Below are 14,958 nucleotides of genomic sequence, written 5' to 3' on the forward strand. Positions count from 1 at the left end.
GTGGTTGTTTTTCACTGAATTCACCAGAACAGCAGACATATTTATTTCCTTTCACAATCTGCAACAATACAAATACCTGATAGCAAGAATATCTCTCTAAAGTTTGGATATCAGACGGTATTATTATAACGTTATTGTGAGTGAGGCTATATTAAAATCTAACTTAATGTGTGAAACATACTTAATAACAAAAAAGTAGAAGTTTTTTTTTTCAGGTGGTAACTACTAAAAACAGTTCATGTTTGAAGCGTGCGAAGGTGTGGCGGACACAACTCACCCCACAACACTCCAACTCGCAAGGAAAGCGACCAGAAGGTACCATAACGAGATGTCTTGGTGAGTGTGTATCACCATCATTGAGGTGCAGACCGGCGCGACCTGAACACGGCTAGGCTACATCTCACGTCGCTTGGGACGCGGACATGACGCCTATCCCGCGCTCTCGCCACAGCCACGACCGCCGTGTCTTCACATCGCTGCCTCGAAAACACATCGACCGCAAGAAACACGCGTCGGACAGATGGCTGCAGGCCGGCCAGACTAGCCTCGGCTCCCCACTAGCGGGGCTGTGCGCATGCGCGGTGCGCGAGCCTGGTTGCCCGCCGCGCCGCCAGGGGCGCCACCAGCCCCGCGCATGCGCGCGCCTAGTTGCGCGCCGCGCCGCCAGGAGCGCCACTCGCCGGCAAGTCGCGCTCACTGACCCGCAGTACCGCCTTCTAGAGGTGGAAAAGTACCTAACCAAAAAAAAATTGGTTGTCTGTAAAGTCTGTTTACGGACGATAGTTTAAAGTGACGTCATAACAGAACATTGATGAAATTATTGCATACTTTATGAATAAAATTGAATAATTTTTATTTTAATAATAAAAGATTAAATACTTGAAATTATACTATTAATCAGATTTTTAAAATGCAAGAATCATTAACCTTTATTGCCGAAATTGTTGTTGTAATAAGCAATGAAAACCACATTAACTTTTCACTTCACTTTATAAACAGTCGAGTGGAAGAGCGATAGATGCGGCGCAAGCGTACAATGAGCTTAACGGGACACAGCGTAACGGAACAATGTGCGTAACGGGACACTTTTTCGTGCGTGCAGCCGGCGTTCATCGATTTATTAGACGTCACGTCAAAATGCGTACCCGTATGTATTCGGTACTATAAAAATTAGTGCTCGTTACTATCGTATCGTTCCGTTACTCGTTACTTCTGATACCTCATAACATGCTATGTTATGTTAGATCAACGAATCGAGTCGTATTGCGTACCTACGCGTACAGTATAACGTCGCGGCGTCGCGACATTCGTAATTTGTAGAAAACATACTTATACATTACATACCAAACTGCGTAAGGTGCATTTTTTAACTTTTCCGTATTTTAAACCAGACTTGTATTTAAGTCATTCTAAAGTTAATTTGATTTAATAGATAAAGTGTAGAACTACACCATAGATATTACGAAAAATGCGAGTAACGAAATGCATTCGTGTGTAACTTTCGTTACTCGGAACTAGATGGTGCACCCGTTACTCAGTACCGAATACATACGGTTTGCTACAGCTCTACCAGCATTCCCAACTTCAACATGGCTTAACCAACATGTCACCAACTTGAGGCAGACACTTGGACTTATTAAGTTTCATCACAATCGGCAATGGAGTTAGTAAATCGTCTTCCTGGTCTTATAACAGAGATCGTTGTTTAGCGGACTTGCCTTTTCTGCCACAAGGAACGCATTACCGAACCATGTCATCAAATCTTCCCTTTGCAAGATGTTTGAAAAACCCAGCAGGGCTGGACTATTAGCCAAGCTTGATGACTCATGTTCCCATTGGCAATCAGCAAAACATTGGTGCCAGAGGTACATTGTTGTGTTGTGCGTGAGTCGTGGTATCGTGTTTGCTACCCACCACCCTCTCCTGACTGAAATCAGCACTGCGTGCACCTGAAACAAGCTACTTCTATGAGTATACTCTGTCATGAAACTCTCAGCTCTCCAATTGTTACCTTTTGACGTGACAACGTCTAATAAATCGATGGACGCTGGCTGCACGCAAGAAATGTGTCCCGTAAGGCACCATGTCCCGTTATGCTGTGTCCCGTTACGCTCATTGTACGCTTGCGCCGCATCTATCTTTCTTCCACTCGATTGTAACAACCACCGATTCGACTTTTTCGAGACACATTAAATTTGAAACACTCCCATTAGTTTCCTACTTTTCCTATCATAGTCCTATCCTTAACAGAATAACACAGATTGGAAGAAGTTAAATAGCAAACATGAATCAAAGTTATAGTTAAAATAATCTGTTCGTTAAAGTAATAAACATATTTTAATTAATGAGTGCAAATAAAAGTAAATTTATCAATTAAATTGTAGATTTAATTTTACTCTTTCTTTGTATCCATACAAAATAGTGATGATTTAATAAAAATGATTCAATTTTATTCATGAAAGTATGCAATCATTTCATCAATGTTTTGTTATGACGTTGTCACGTTAAACTATCGTACGTAAACCGACTTTACAGACAACCAATTTTTTTTTCATATATATGTTTATCTTCATTGTTGTGTTCGTACATTCGTTGCATCGTCCAGGTTTTGTTGTCCGCCTGCATTTGCTGTTATTGTTGAAACATCGTTGTTAGCCCGCTGTGTTCATCTGTGCTGTTATAATATTTTTTTTCATGACTAAATTCCTTCCGCGGAATTGTTTTAATATCTGATGTATTAAAGACGCCAAAAAAAAAAAAGATCAAATAAATAAAATAATGCAACTAAAAGTCTGTTTGGTGAAGATATTTTCTAGAAACAGAAATAATTTTAGATCGTGTCGATAATGTGGTTCATGTCTTGTGCAAGGAAACCCACCGTCGCAAGTGTCCTCATCTGCAGCGATCCTCTGAAGCTGTTCCTAGTCCCGTCGACAGTGACAGCGAACTGCAAACTGAGTTCCGTTTGTATCCCACAATACACACACAGAACTAACATTATTCATACCCTCTTGCAAAAATCATAAAATTGTACCATGCTAGATTTTAACCGACAGTCCAAGTGTAATGCAGTTCTTAATGAAACGTTTAATTAATTATTGTAATAAGTTGATTTGAAACAGTGTAAAATTATGTATATGTGATTAATTTTCAGTGAGATAATTATGTGTGATAGCTAGGATAATGCCTTTTATTTTCTGGAAAGATATATAGACAACCTGGGAGATGAAACACTGTATCATCGTCTGTGTTTCGTGATTGGGTGAGTTCTTTCAGGTACATACATGTCTACTATCAGCACACCAATCACAGTGATTCAGCGCGGAAGCGAACGCGGCCTGAGCGCCTAGGTCGGAAGTAAGACTATATTTTTTTGCAGGACGGTCACCAATGAGATTATTATCTCTCGCGAAAATGCCTGCCCGTAGTGCTGAATGGTGGTTGGAATCGACTCCATGCGAGCAGCGCCAGCGCGCCATGGAACACCATCACACACCACCACACACCACCACACACCACCACACACCACCACTTGCACCTCTACTTCAGCGGCCAGCGAGTAGTTGACGGCAGTTTCTCAAGGCCCAGCCCGAGCAAACAACACGATCACGAGCGCCAAAACCATTTACAAAACATGAGTGGGACCAGGAGAGTGGTCAATGTGATTTCAGAGGCGGTACAGAACCACTTTGCCCTCTGTTTTATTTGAAGATCTTTCCTTTTATTTTTGGCGGGGATGATATATTTCTATTTTTGGGGGATTGCAGGGGTGGAGGGACTATCTCTCCCCTCTCCCTTTTACGTTCGCTCCCGAGCGGGGCGGCACAGTGGTAACACACGGCACTCCAAAGGACCGCGGTACGGCCGCTGATTGGTCTACTCCATCACTTCCGGAGCTACTCGAGGCGAACCCTGGGGTGGCTACCATCTATGGCCCCACGGAGGAATGTGGTACGACCTCGCTGCTGGCGATAATTCCAAGGGATTGGAAGGGGAAGGGGGGGGGGGCGGACAGCTGGCCTCTGGCAGGGAGGAAGTGTCTGCAAATAGTCGCGGCAGAGAAGGGACAGCGTGCGGTCCGCGGAGAGACCGGTGCTGCTGACCGGGGCAAGGTACGTGCGCCTCGACACCCGCTCTGCTGCCTCTACACCCGCTCTGCTGCCTCTACACCAGCTCTGTTGCCTCTACACCCGCTAGGCTGCATCTACACCCGCTCTGCTGCCTCTACACCCGCTCTGCTGCCTCTACACCCGCTCTGCTGCCTCAACACCAGCTCTGCTGCCTCTAAACCCGCTCTGCAGCTTCTTTACTCGCTCTGCTGCCTTTACACCCGCTCTGATGCCTCTACACCTGCTCTGCTGCCTCTACACCCGCTCTGCTGCCTCTACACCCGCTCTGCTGGCTCTACACCCGCTCTGCTGCCTCTACACCCGCTCTGCTGCCTCTACACCCGCTCTGCTGCATCTATACCAGCTCTGCTGCATCTACACCCGCTCTGCTGCCTCTACACCCGCTCTGCTGCCTCTACACCCTCTCTGCTGCCTCTACACCCGCTCTGCTGCCTCTACACCCGCTCTGCTGCCTTTACACCCGCTCTGCTGCCTCTACACCCGCTCTGCTGCATCTACACCCGCTCTGCTGCCTCTACACCCGCTCTGCTGCCTCAACACCAGCTCTGCTGCCTCTAAACCCGCTCTGCAGCTTCTTTACTCGCTCTGCTGCCTTTACACCCGCTCTGATGCCTCTACACCTGCTCTGCTGCCTCTACACCCGCTCTGCTGCCTCTACACCCGCTCTGCTGGCTCTACACCCGCTCTGCTGCCTCTACACCCGCTCTGCTGCCTCTACACCCGCTCTGCTGCCTCTACACCAGCTCTGTTGGCTCTACACCCGCTCTGTTGGCTCTACACCAGCTCTGTTGGCTCTACACCCGCTCTGTTGCCTCTACACCTGCTCTGTTGCCTCTACACTCGCTCTGCAGCCTCTACACCCGCACTGCTGCCTCTACAATCGCTGTGCTGCCTCTACACCCACTATGTTGGCTCTACACCTGCTCTGCTGCTTCTACACTCGCTCTGCTGCCTCTACACCCGCTCTGCTGCCTCTACACCCGCTCTTCTGCCTCTACACTCGCTCTGCTGCCTCTACACTCTCTCTGCTGCCTCTACACCCGCTCTGCTGCCTCTACACCCGCTATGCTGCCTCTAAACCCGCTCTGCTGCTTCTATACTCGCTCTGCTGCCTTTACACCAGCTATTCTGCCTCTACACCCGCTTGCTGCCTCTACACCCGCTCTGCTGCATCTACACCCGCTCTGCTGCCTCTACACCCACTCTGATATCTCTACACCCGCTCTGCTGCCTCTACACCCGCTCTGTTGCCTCTACACCCGCTATTCTGCCTCTAAACCCGCTCTGCTGCTTCTATACTCGCTCTGCTGCCTTTACACCAGCTATTCTGCCTCTACACCCGCTTGCTGCCTCTACACCCGCTCTGCTGCATCTACACCCGCTCTGCTGCCTCTACACCCGCTCTGCTGCCTCTACACTCGCTCTGCTGCCTCTTCACCCTCTCGGCTGCCTCTACACTCGCTCTGCTGCCTCTACACCCTCTATGCTGCCTCTACACTCGCTCTTCTGCCTCTACACCCTCTCTGCTGCCTCTAAACTCGCTCTGCTGCATCTACACCCGCTCTGCTGCCTCTACACCCGCTCTGCTGCCTCTTCACCCTCTCGGCTGCCTCTACACTCGCTCTGCTGCCTCTTCACCCGCTCTGCTGCCTCTACACTCGCTCTGCTGCCTCTTCACCCTCTCTGCTGCCTCTACACTCGCTCTGCTGCCTCTTCACCCGCTCTGCTGCATCTACACCCGCTCTGCTGCCTCTACACCCGCTCTGCTGCCTCTACACTCGCTCTGCTGCATCTTCACCCTCTCGGCTGCCTCTACACTCTCTCTGCTGCCTCTACACCCGCTCTGCTGCATCTACACCCGCTCTGCTGCATCTACACCCGCTCTGCTGCCTCTACACCCGCTCTGCTGCCTCTACACTCGCTCTGCTGCCTCTTCACCCTCTCGGATGCCTCTACACTCGCTCTGCTGCCTCTACACCCTCTCTGCTGCCTCTACACTCGCTCTGCTGCCTCTACACCCTCTCTGCTGCCTCTACACTTGCTCTTCTGCCTCTACACCCTCTCTGCTGCCTCTAAACTCGCTCTGCTGCCTCTACACTCGCTCTGCTGCCTCTTCACCCTCTCGGCTGCCTCTACACTCTCTCTGCTGCCTCTACACCCGCTCTGCTGCATCTGCACCCGCTCTGCTGCCTCTACACCCGCTCTGCTGCCTCTTCACCCTCTCGGCTGCCTCTACACTCGCTCTGCTGCCTCTACACCCTCTCTGCTGCCTCTACACTCGCTCTGCTGCCTCTACACTCGCTCTGCTGCCTCTTCACCCGCTCTGCTGCCTCTACACTCGCTCTGCTGCCTCTTCACCCTCTCGGCTGCCTCTACACTCTCTCTGCTGCCTCTACACCCGCTCTGCTGCATCTACACCCGCTCTGCTGCTTCTACACCCGCTCTGCTGCCTCTACACTCGCTCTGCTGCCTCTTCACCCTCTCGGCTGCCTCTACACTCTCTCTGCTGCCTCTACACCCGCTCTGCTGCATCTACACCCGCTCTGCTGCATCTACACCCGCTCTGCTGCCTCTACACCCGCTCTGCTGCCTCTACACTCGCTCTGCTGCCTCTTCACCCTCTCGGCTGCCTCTACACTCGCTCTGCTGCCTCTACACCCTCTCTGCTGCCTCTACACTCGCTCTGCTGCCTCTACACCCTCTCTGCTGCCTCTTCACCCTCTCGGCTGTCTCTACACTCTATCTGCTGCCTCTACACCCGCTCTGCTGCCTCTACACCCGCTCTGCTGCCTCTACACTCGCTCTGCTGCCTCTACACCCTCTCTGCTGCCTATACACTCGCCCTGCTGCCTCTACACCCGCTCTGCTGCCTCTACACCAGCTCTGTTGGCTCTACACCCGCTCTGTTGCCTCTACACTCGCTCTGCTGCCTCTACACCCGCTCTGTTGGCTCTACACCCGCTCTGATGCCTCTACACTAGCTCTCAACATTCACACGAAATCTTATTTTTTTGCAGTTTGTCATAATTGTTTCTTTTTAGTAACACTACTTGAAAGAAAACGATGGTTAGTGCAGTGTGTACACAACTGTCTTCACCCAGTGCATTAATAACTTTTGACTCTTCATGAACAATTTTACTACTAAACGTATGCAGGTATTTTCAGATCTGAAAAAAAAAACAGAAAAGGAAAGGATTTTTATATTATGTCTGACGGACCATTCTTACGTGAACCAACGCATAGAAAGCTAAACTGATTTATATTTAATTTAAAGGGATTACCCAAGACACTAAAACGAGTATTGACTCAAGGAAAATACTTTTATTTTAATGGGAATTTGCATCACATAAACGCCAGGGTTACCGTCACTTTTTACCGTTGCACTCACATATTGAGCAATGCAATTTTTTTTTTGGGTACATCAAAACAGGGTGGTTTTTGTTAACATTTTAAGACTTTATGTCTTAATATAAATTTTTATGTGAAAGCTTACGTGTCTGTAAACATTTTATCGTGACTCTAAAAACAAGCTATTACAATTTTCTTTCAATACACTGCATTTCGATCTCTGTAGCTAACAAAAATTCATCCCAAGGCATTCTGAAAGATCGATTCACTTCCAGGACTTACATTTAAACCTCATTATTTCTGCAGACCACTATTTACAAGAGCCTAAATTTTCCAGTATCCAGATAACACAGCCATCTCTACTTTCTAGTGAAAATGCTTTAGACCTTTAGGTGAGATCTAAAATTTGTCTACACAATATTAGTATACATTTTCAGAAGTGGGGTAGTACAGCCTAATCCCACAAAAACAAAATTAGTGACTTGCACAAAACGACGAAGATCAACTCTAGCTTCACCAACATTTCTTGGACACGTCATACCAAGTCAAACATTTGTGAAATGTCTGGGCGTGTTCCTTGATGTAACAATGATGGTGAGGCACCATTACATTATAGAAACAATGGGCAAAGAGCAGACAGCAATGGGCTTATCCCTGCAATGTTGATACCAGAATATTCGCTTCTACACGCATGTCTATCTTTCGACGTCACAACGTCTAATAAAACGATGAACGCTGGCTGTACGCAAGAAAAAGTGTCCCGTTACGCACATTGTCCCGTTACGCTCATTTACGCTTGCACCGCATCTATCTCTCTTCCACTCGATTGGAACAACCATCGATTTGACTTATTCTAGGCACATTAAACTTGAAACACTCTCATTCGTTTCCTACTTTTCCTATCATCGTCCTATCCTTAACAGAATAACACAGATTGGAAGAAGTTAAATAGCAAACATAATTAAAGTTATAGTTAAAATAATTTGTTCGTGAAAGTAATAAACATATTTATATAAATGAGTGCAAATAAAAGTAAATTTATCAATTAAATTGCTGATTTCATTTCACTCCTTTTTATCCATATAAAATAGTGATAGTTCAATAAAAATGATTCAAATTTATTCATAAAAGTATGCAATCATTTCATCAATGTTTTGTTATGACTTTGTCACGTTAAACTATCGTCCGTAAACCGATTTTTACAGAGAACCAAAAATTTTTAAAATTTAAAAAAAAAGTCATGGAAAATCAGTATTTTATTCCACATTTGTAAAAATATGTAATCTTAAAAAGATTCTAGAGTAATTAGTGGACTACAGATGTTAGATGTTGCAGTCGGCCGCGATGGCGTGGAAGCTGTGCCTGCTGCTGATTGGCTGCGGCTCGGCCGCCATCTTGAACATAGACTCGCGTGTCGTGTCCAAGAACGTGTCCTCGACCCTGGACGCGCTGCTGGACAAGCGGCGCTACGACAAGAGGATACGACCTGGCTACGGCGGTCAGTGCTGCTCCTGCGTGCCTTAAGGCCCCTGTCCACCCGGGCACACACTCCTCCTCCTGCGTGCCTTAAGGCCCCCGCCCACCTGGGCACACACTCCTCCTCCTGCGTGCCGGGGCTAGCGCTCTTAAGGGGGTGCCTCCCATTTCAGGTCAAGATGGTATATGAACAGTCATTACAGATACAATTGTAGACTTTTCCAATTGTTTAACTTTCACGAAATGAAAAATATATACAGCGAATACTTTTTGAATAATTAGCTGCCAAAGTAACCTTTTAAACGTTTTTTTGAGTTGTACAAATAAGGAGAATTTAATTTATTGCAGAACTGAAACTTTTTTAGGTTTAACTGCAATGCCACTGGCTACTTCATGATATATGAATTGCATTTCTATAAAAAAAAAAAAAAACCTCTTTTCATGATTCTTGGCTGTCAAAATCGTAACAAATTAGAGAATTTTTAAATGTCAGGCAAAATTAATTAATATTTTCTGAAAGAAATTCAAACCAGTTCATGATGTAGTGCTGGGATTATGCACAAAAAATGAGCTCAAGTCTACGCAAACTTGACTCTATGCTTGGTTTCAGGTCCTCCTGTCACCATCACCATCAACATGCTGGTCAAGAGCATGGGCTCCGTCACGGAAACAGACGAGGTGAGCCGAACAGCGCCGACACGAAACGGGCAGAACCCGAGAAGTAAATGAATGAACCGTTGACGCATGCAACTGCGGAGAAGTTGACTTGGAACTGGACGCGCGCAAACGTCATAGAGTGTGATGTGATCATGGTCCTGCTTGCCAGGTACTCAGGATGTCAGCAGGGTCTATTCCTTGAAGGGGGAGGGGGAATCTAGCCCCGGGCGAAGAATGGGCCGACAAATTTTTGCGGACTACAAAAAGTGTGACATAAAATACAACAAAAAACAAAACAAAAAAAAACCAAACAATATCTACTAATTTTTTCATGTTATTCATTATCGATAACAAAATTTTCGGAGGAGATATTTAATATTCAGTTTCTAGTGAATTTGCATGGCACCGAAAACCTGGCAGCAGGACACACCGAAACAAGGACAGGGCTAATGTCAGAAACAGCGCGCTGCAAAGAGAGAGTGAATGCCCAGTAAGATGCACGCAGCGAACTAAGGATGAGCCACGCTGTAGCAGTCTGAATGCTCCCCCTCCACTAGCAAGCTGAAAGCCCGTTCGCGGGGGCACGAATAGTCCGGTCAAGTCAGCCCAAAAAATAGGGGTACCCTTGCATAAATTCCCCAGAAGCTGAAAATTTACTGAGTGATGCATATTATGGAGGATATAACTTTAGAATGGCTTTATTTCATAAATGGTAAATCTTAGGGAAAAAAAGTGCAAGGACCTTTTTTTCTAGAAAATTTAATGATCTACAATTTTTGTCGGAGCTATTTTTATCATAAACCTAACCGTTTCGCTAAAACAATCCCAAAACACATTTTTGCAAACTTTTACCTTGTAATTTTTATTTTTTTTGCAGGCACGGGATCGATGGGGACATTTCACAATTTCACTACAATGGTATCCCTAACGTTCATGCAAATCTTCAGCTTCTTGGGAATGTATGCAAGGGTCAATGTCTATTTTGACCGGACTAGAAGCCGGGACCACGAGGAGCAGTCCTAGAAGACCCAGCACACCGCACCTGTTCAACAACAACAACAACAACAACAACAACAAAAACAACAACACACCTGCCTTGTTCAGCACCAAGGCCCGGGAACGGAGGTGGATCACGTCAACGGATACGAATTTCCCGGGATATTTCACTGTCGCGTCTCTGCTGCTTCCACAATGCACGTAAAGATGGCGTGCAATGAGAATGCATTTCAAGGTTACGAAATATTAATTGATTAAAAATTATATTATATTTCAAGACCACAGCACGGGCAGAATTTACTTATATAATAACAATAAACGACTAAGTCGAAATAGAACACCAGATATACCTGTATTAAAAAAAAGTATTTAACGTAATTAAACATTAAACAAAACATGGCTACTCGGCTTCTATTGGTCGCACGGAGCGAAGTAAACGGGAGAGCTCAGCACTGCCGAGCTAATGCGTGCGGATTCGTCTCCGTCTGCGAGCCATTGTAGAAACTCTACACCGTGATATCCGTATCCGTGTCATTGTAGAACGGACCCAAGATAAGTAAAGCCAATTCAACAAGGGCGGTATAATAAAATAATTTCTGAAAAAAAAAATATTATTATTTTCTGGAAATGAACTGTACTCCTTTAATATTCAAAGTTTCGCATCCAAATTAGCACTCCAAAACGAGAAAGAGAAGATACTATGTAAATGTTAAAGCTACGCAACGAAGGTGAATACATACATACTTTCATGTATCGGCAGTGATGTGAATGTCTTGTATCATGGGGATGAAACGAAACAGAATGTGCGGACGCAATACACAGGATTTTGAGAGTGAAAGTAGAGTTAACTTCGTCCATCCGTACTCAATGGGATCAAAGGCAATCCGGACAATCGAAAATCCGGATAACCTGGGTAATATGGGTAATAAGCAAAACAAAATCCTTAAATAAGCAGACTTACCCTTTAGTAGGACAAAAATTTATATTTACCCAGTATACATGCCTTATATTGTTTAAAATAAAGTAAAAATAATATAAAAATAACTTTTCACATCAGTTCTTAACAAAGAATTCGTCCCCTTTCTTAAGTTTCAAACATGTACGGCGTTTGAATGAAGGACGGTGACGCAAAAGATTTATCATTAATAATTCAGCTGGAGTGGTGTCGAGCTGACGCTCAATTACACCATTATGTCTGTCATCTGGTGCGCTTTCTTAAACTAAAAAAAAAAACCTTTAAATACTATAATTCTACCGTATATGCAAGAGCTGTACATTGAATCAAACTAAAAAGTGAATAATGTTCGCAGGCTTTCACGGCCATAGTCTGAAGTAGCTTGGCTTCTCGGTTGTAACCGACGTTTCGGTCGACATTGCAGTCGCCATCATCAGGGAGCAGGTAACTGCAATGCCGACCGAAACGTCGGTGAATTATTCGCTAAGGACGCGGCTACAATCCAGAAGCCAAGCTAATAAAAAGTGAATTTTTGGCGTACTTATAGTTACGTTATTGCCAACGTGGTTTTCTTATGTGAACATTAAATAAAATGTCTACAAATCTGTCCTGGGTTATCAGGAGATCCGGATCAACGAAGTTTCACAGGGTTGCAGTCTCAAGAGGGTCGCTTGTTCGCAGAGCTACACCATGGACATCTACTTCAGGCAGGTGTGGTACGACAGCCGCCTGCAGTTCTCCCCGCTGCCCGGGAGGGGACAGCTGTCGCTGCCGTGGCTCTTCATGGGGCTCGTGTGGAAGCCCGACACCTTCTTCATGAACGGCAAGCGGTCCCACCTGCACCGCATCACCGTGCCCAACACCTTCCTGCGGCTCCGGCATGATGGCTACCTCACCTACTCCATGAGGTGCATGCACAGCAGCGGTAGACATGGGGCATCATGTAGCTTTAAAAATGGAGTGGAAATTCCACTATTTCTTCCCAAAAGGTACCACATCATGGTGCTCAACACTTTCTGGTGGCTCCAGCATGACGGCTACCTCACATACTCCATGAGGTGCATGCACAGCAGCGGTAGGCGTAGGCATCATGTAGCTTTGAAAAGGGAGTGGACATTCCACTATTTATTCCCAAAAGGTACCACATCATGGTGCTCAACACTTTCCCGCGGCTCTGGCATGACAGTTACCTCACCTACTCCACGAGGTAATCTACACTCTGCAACTACGGTACATGTAAAAATATGTCTGGAATATCAAGTAGCTCTGTGAGATGAATGGTCATTCTACTATTTACTTTCAATCTGCACCACATAACATCTGTGGCATGATGGCTATCTCACCTACACCACGAGTCGAGCCCCATTCTGCTACCACTAGAGTAACAGGCCTAAGAGTATCATTTAGCTCTGAGAAATGGATGGCATTTAGCCATTTCCTTTCGATTTTTACTGCATCAATGTGCCCTAAATCTTCACTTCGGCTGTGGCACGATGGTTCCATCTTTTCTGATCTCTTGAGTATGATTGCATCATGTACATTCATGTCGCCCAGATAACATATCTACATACATTCATGTCTATAACAGCAAGGCCACCTGGCTAAATGTTCTGGATGACAGCTCGAATGCTACTGCGGCCACGTGGTATTCGCGGTATTTCTCCTTCATTTCCTTCTTGGTGTGCGCGCTCCCACATGAAAATGTTGCTACTGGTTTCACAGATCGCATGTGCACCATGATTTTGCAAAAAAGAAATTCCGGTGGTCCTTCAAACTAGGTTGTTTGGCTTGCGACAGGCTTTTTGCAGTCTCACTTTCAGTATTGTTTGCTGAGTGAGATTGACTATGGCGACCATGTTGAATTCTGTTCGTCGATCCAACACAAGCATGGGTAATTGAGTCAGGTCTAATGTCCTAGTATGTTTGTAGTAAAGTTGTAGGAGTAGCCAGCAGTCCCACCTGGTCTGAATATTATGATCCAATTTAAGGAAACTGCCAGGCGGGGAGTTTTACTGGCGCGTGATCCGACCCAAGGACACTGTCAGGCGGGGAGTTTGACTGGCGCGTGATCCGATTCAAGGACACTGTCAGGGGGGAGTTTGACTGGCGCGTGATCTGATCCAAGGACACTGTCAGGGGGGAGTTTGACTGGCGCGTGATCCGACCCAAGGACACTGCCAGGCGGGGAGTTTGACTGGCGCGTGATCTGATCCAAGGACACTGTCAGGGGGGAGTTTGACTGGCGCGTGATCCGATCCAAGGACACTGCCAGGCGGGGAGTTTGACTGGCGCGTGATCTGATCCAAGGACACTGTCAGGCGGGGAGTTTGACTGGCGCGTGATACGATCCAAGGACACTGCCAGACGGGGAGTTTGGCTGGGGCCGTACATCTGCCAAATGATGACGCCAGCTCGGCGAGGACAGAAACTTCGCGTGGAGCAAAAGGGCAAAAGCTGGCTTGATCCCGACAAGCACAGCTTATCGATCTATTTTGACTTGAAGAGTTTTCAGCAAGAGGTGTCGGAAAAGTCACCAGAGAGCAGCACTAGTTGCTTCTTGTAGTCTGTGCCACTAGCATCTCTGCGAGCGACTGCCTCGTGCCGCTCGGACAACTGACTGGGGGCAGTGCTGTGCAGGTTGACCGTGAAGGCGAGATGTCCGATGGCCCTGCGCAAGTTCCCGCTCGACTCGCAGAAATGTCCCCTTCTCATCTCCAGCTGTAAGTACTGTTTTGTTTCCAGTGCACGTACTCTAACTGTATGTGTCGGTTTTATTTCGCTTTCAATTCTTCGAACATAACATTAAATATTAGGTCTATACCAAAACATGATATAAACTTATTGGAAGTCTGTTTTAATAAATCAGGACCAGTAATGTTTCCTCGCCAAATTTATTATGTCTAAAAATAAAAACTGGATTCAATAAAATGAAAGGGTACCAAATTACGAATTTCACATAACATTAAGGTTAACATTTCTTCAAACACGTGATTACAGAAACAGTAATGACAAAACATTAACTTTTCCCTTTTTGTGGGAGTGGAAACTACTTTGATATGAATTTAGAGCCATTGACAAGTGAAACATGACAAATTTTCTTACAGGGAGACAGCCAATGATCAATTTACAAGTTCTCAAGAGGGCACAAAGCTTTGAGATGCAGCAGAATGTATGCATAACCAGAACCTCACTACCATCAACCAACTCGTTCCCATTTGATTTTGCCCATCGACTGCCACCACATAGGGAGGCCAAGGTTTATTGTCAATATGTGCATACGTTTTCAGATATGCTTCTTCAAGGTGTCCCATTGTGGGCTTCCCCCAGGGCATATCTAGAACACTGCAGCTAATAAGCTGATGTATTTGGGCGCGACAGACACAGTAGACACGACCT

At 46.1% G+C, this 14,958-nt stretch overlaps 2 protein-coding genes across 3 annotated transcripts in view; one reads left to right on the forward strand and one right to left on the reverse strand.

The window, feature by feature from the left end:
* Positions 1 to 546, reverse strand: part of LOC134532087 (gamma-aminobutyric acid receptor subunit beta-like) — a 45,364-nt gene extending 44,818 nt beyond the window's left edge. For both annotated transcript variants that reach the window (XM_063368326.1, XM_063368325.1), the window contains exon 1: positions 278 to 546. In XM_063368326.1, the coding sequence (XP_063224396.1) occupies positions 278 to 357 (80 nt within the window). In that variant the 5' untranslated portion in view covers positions 358 to 546. The remainder of the gene's footprint in view (positions 1 to 277) is intronic.
* Positions 547 to 4,054: 3,508 nt separating this feature from the next.
* LOC134532308 (uncharacterized) overlaps positions 4,055 to 14,958 on the forward strand; it is a 40,771-nt gene continuing 29,867 nt past the window's right edge. The window contains exons 1-5 of the mRNA XM_063368726.1: positions 4,055 to 4,112; positions 8,805 to 8,976; positions 9,565 to 9,632; positions 12,244 to 12,470; positions 14,200 to 14,282. Of these exons, the coding sequence (XP_063224796.1) occupies positions 8,805 to 8,976; positions 9,565 to 9,632; positions 12,244 to 12,470; positions 14,200 to 14,282 (550 nt within the window). The 5' untranslated portion in view covers positions 4,055 to 4,112. The remainder of the gene's footprint in view (positions 4,113 to 8,804; positions 8,977 to 9,564; positions 9,633 to 12,243; positions 12,471 to 14,199; positions 14,283 to 14,958) is intronic.

This window comes from Bacillus rossius, chromosome 5, assembly GCF_032445375.1.
Source record: "Bacillus rossius redtenbacheri isolate Brsri chromosome 5, Brsri_v3, whole genome shotgun sequence".
NCBI lineage: Eukaryota > Metazoa > Arthropoda > Insecta > Phasmatodea > Bacillidae > Bacillus > Bacillus rossius.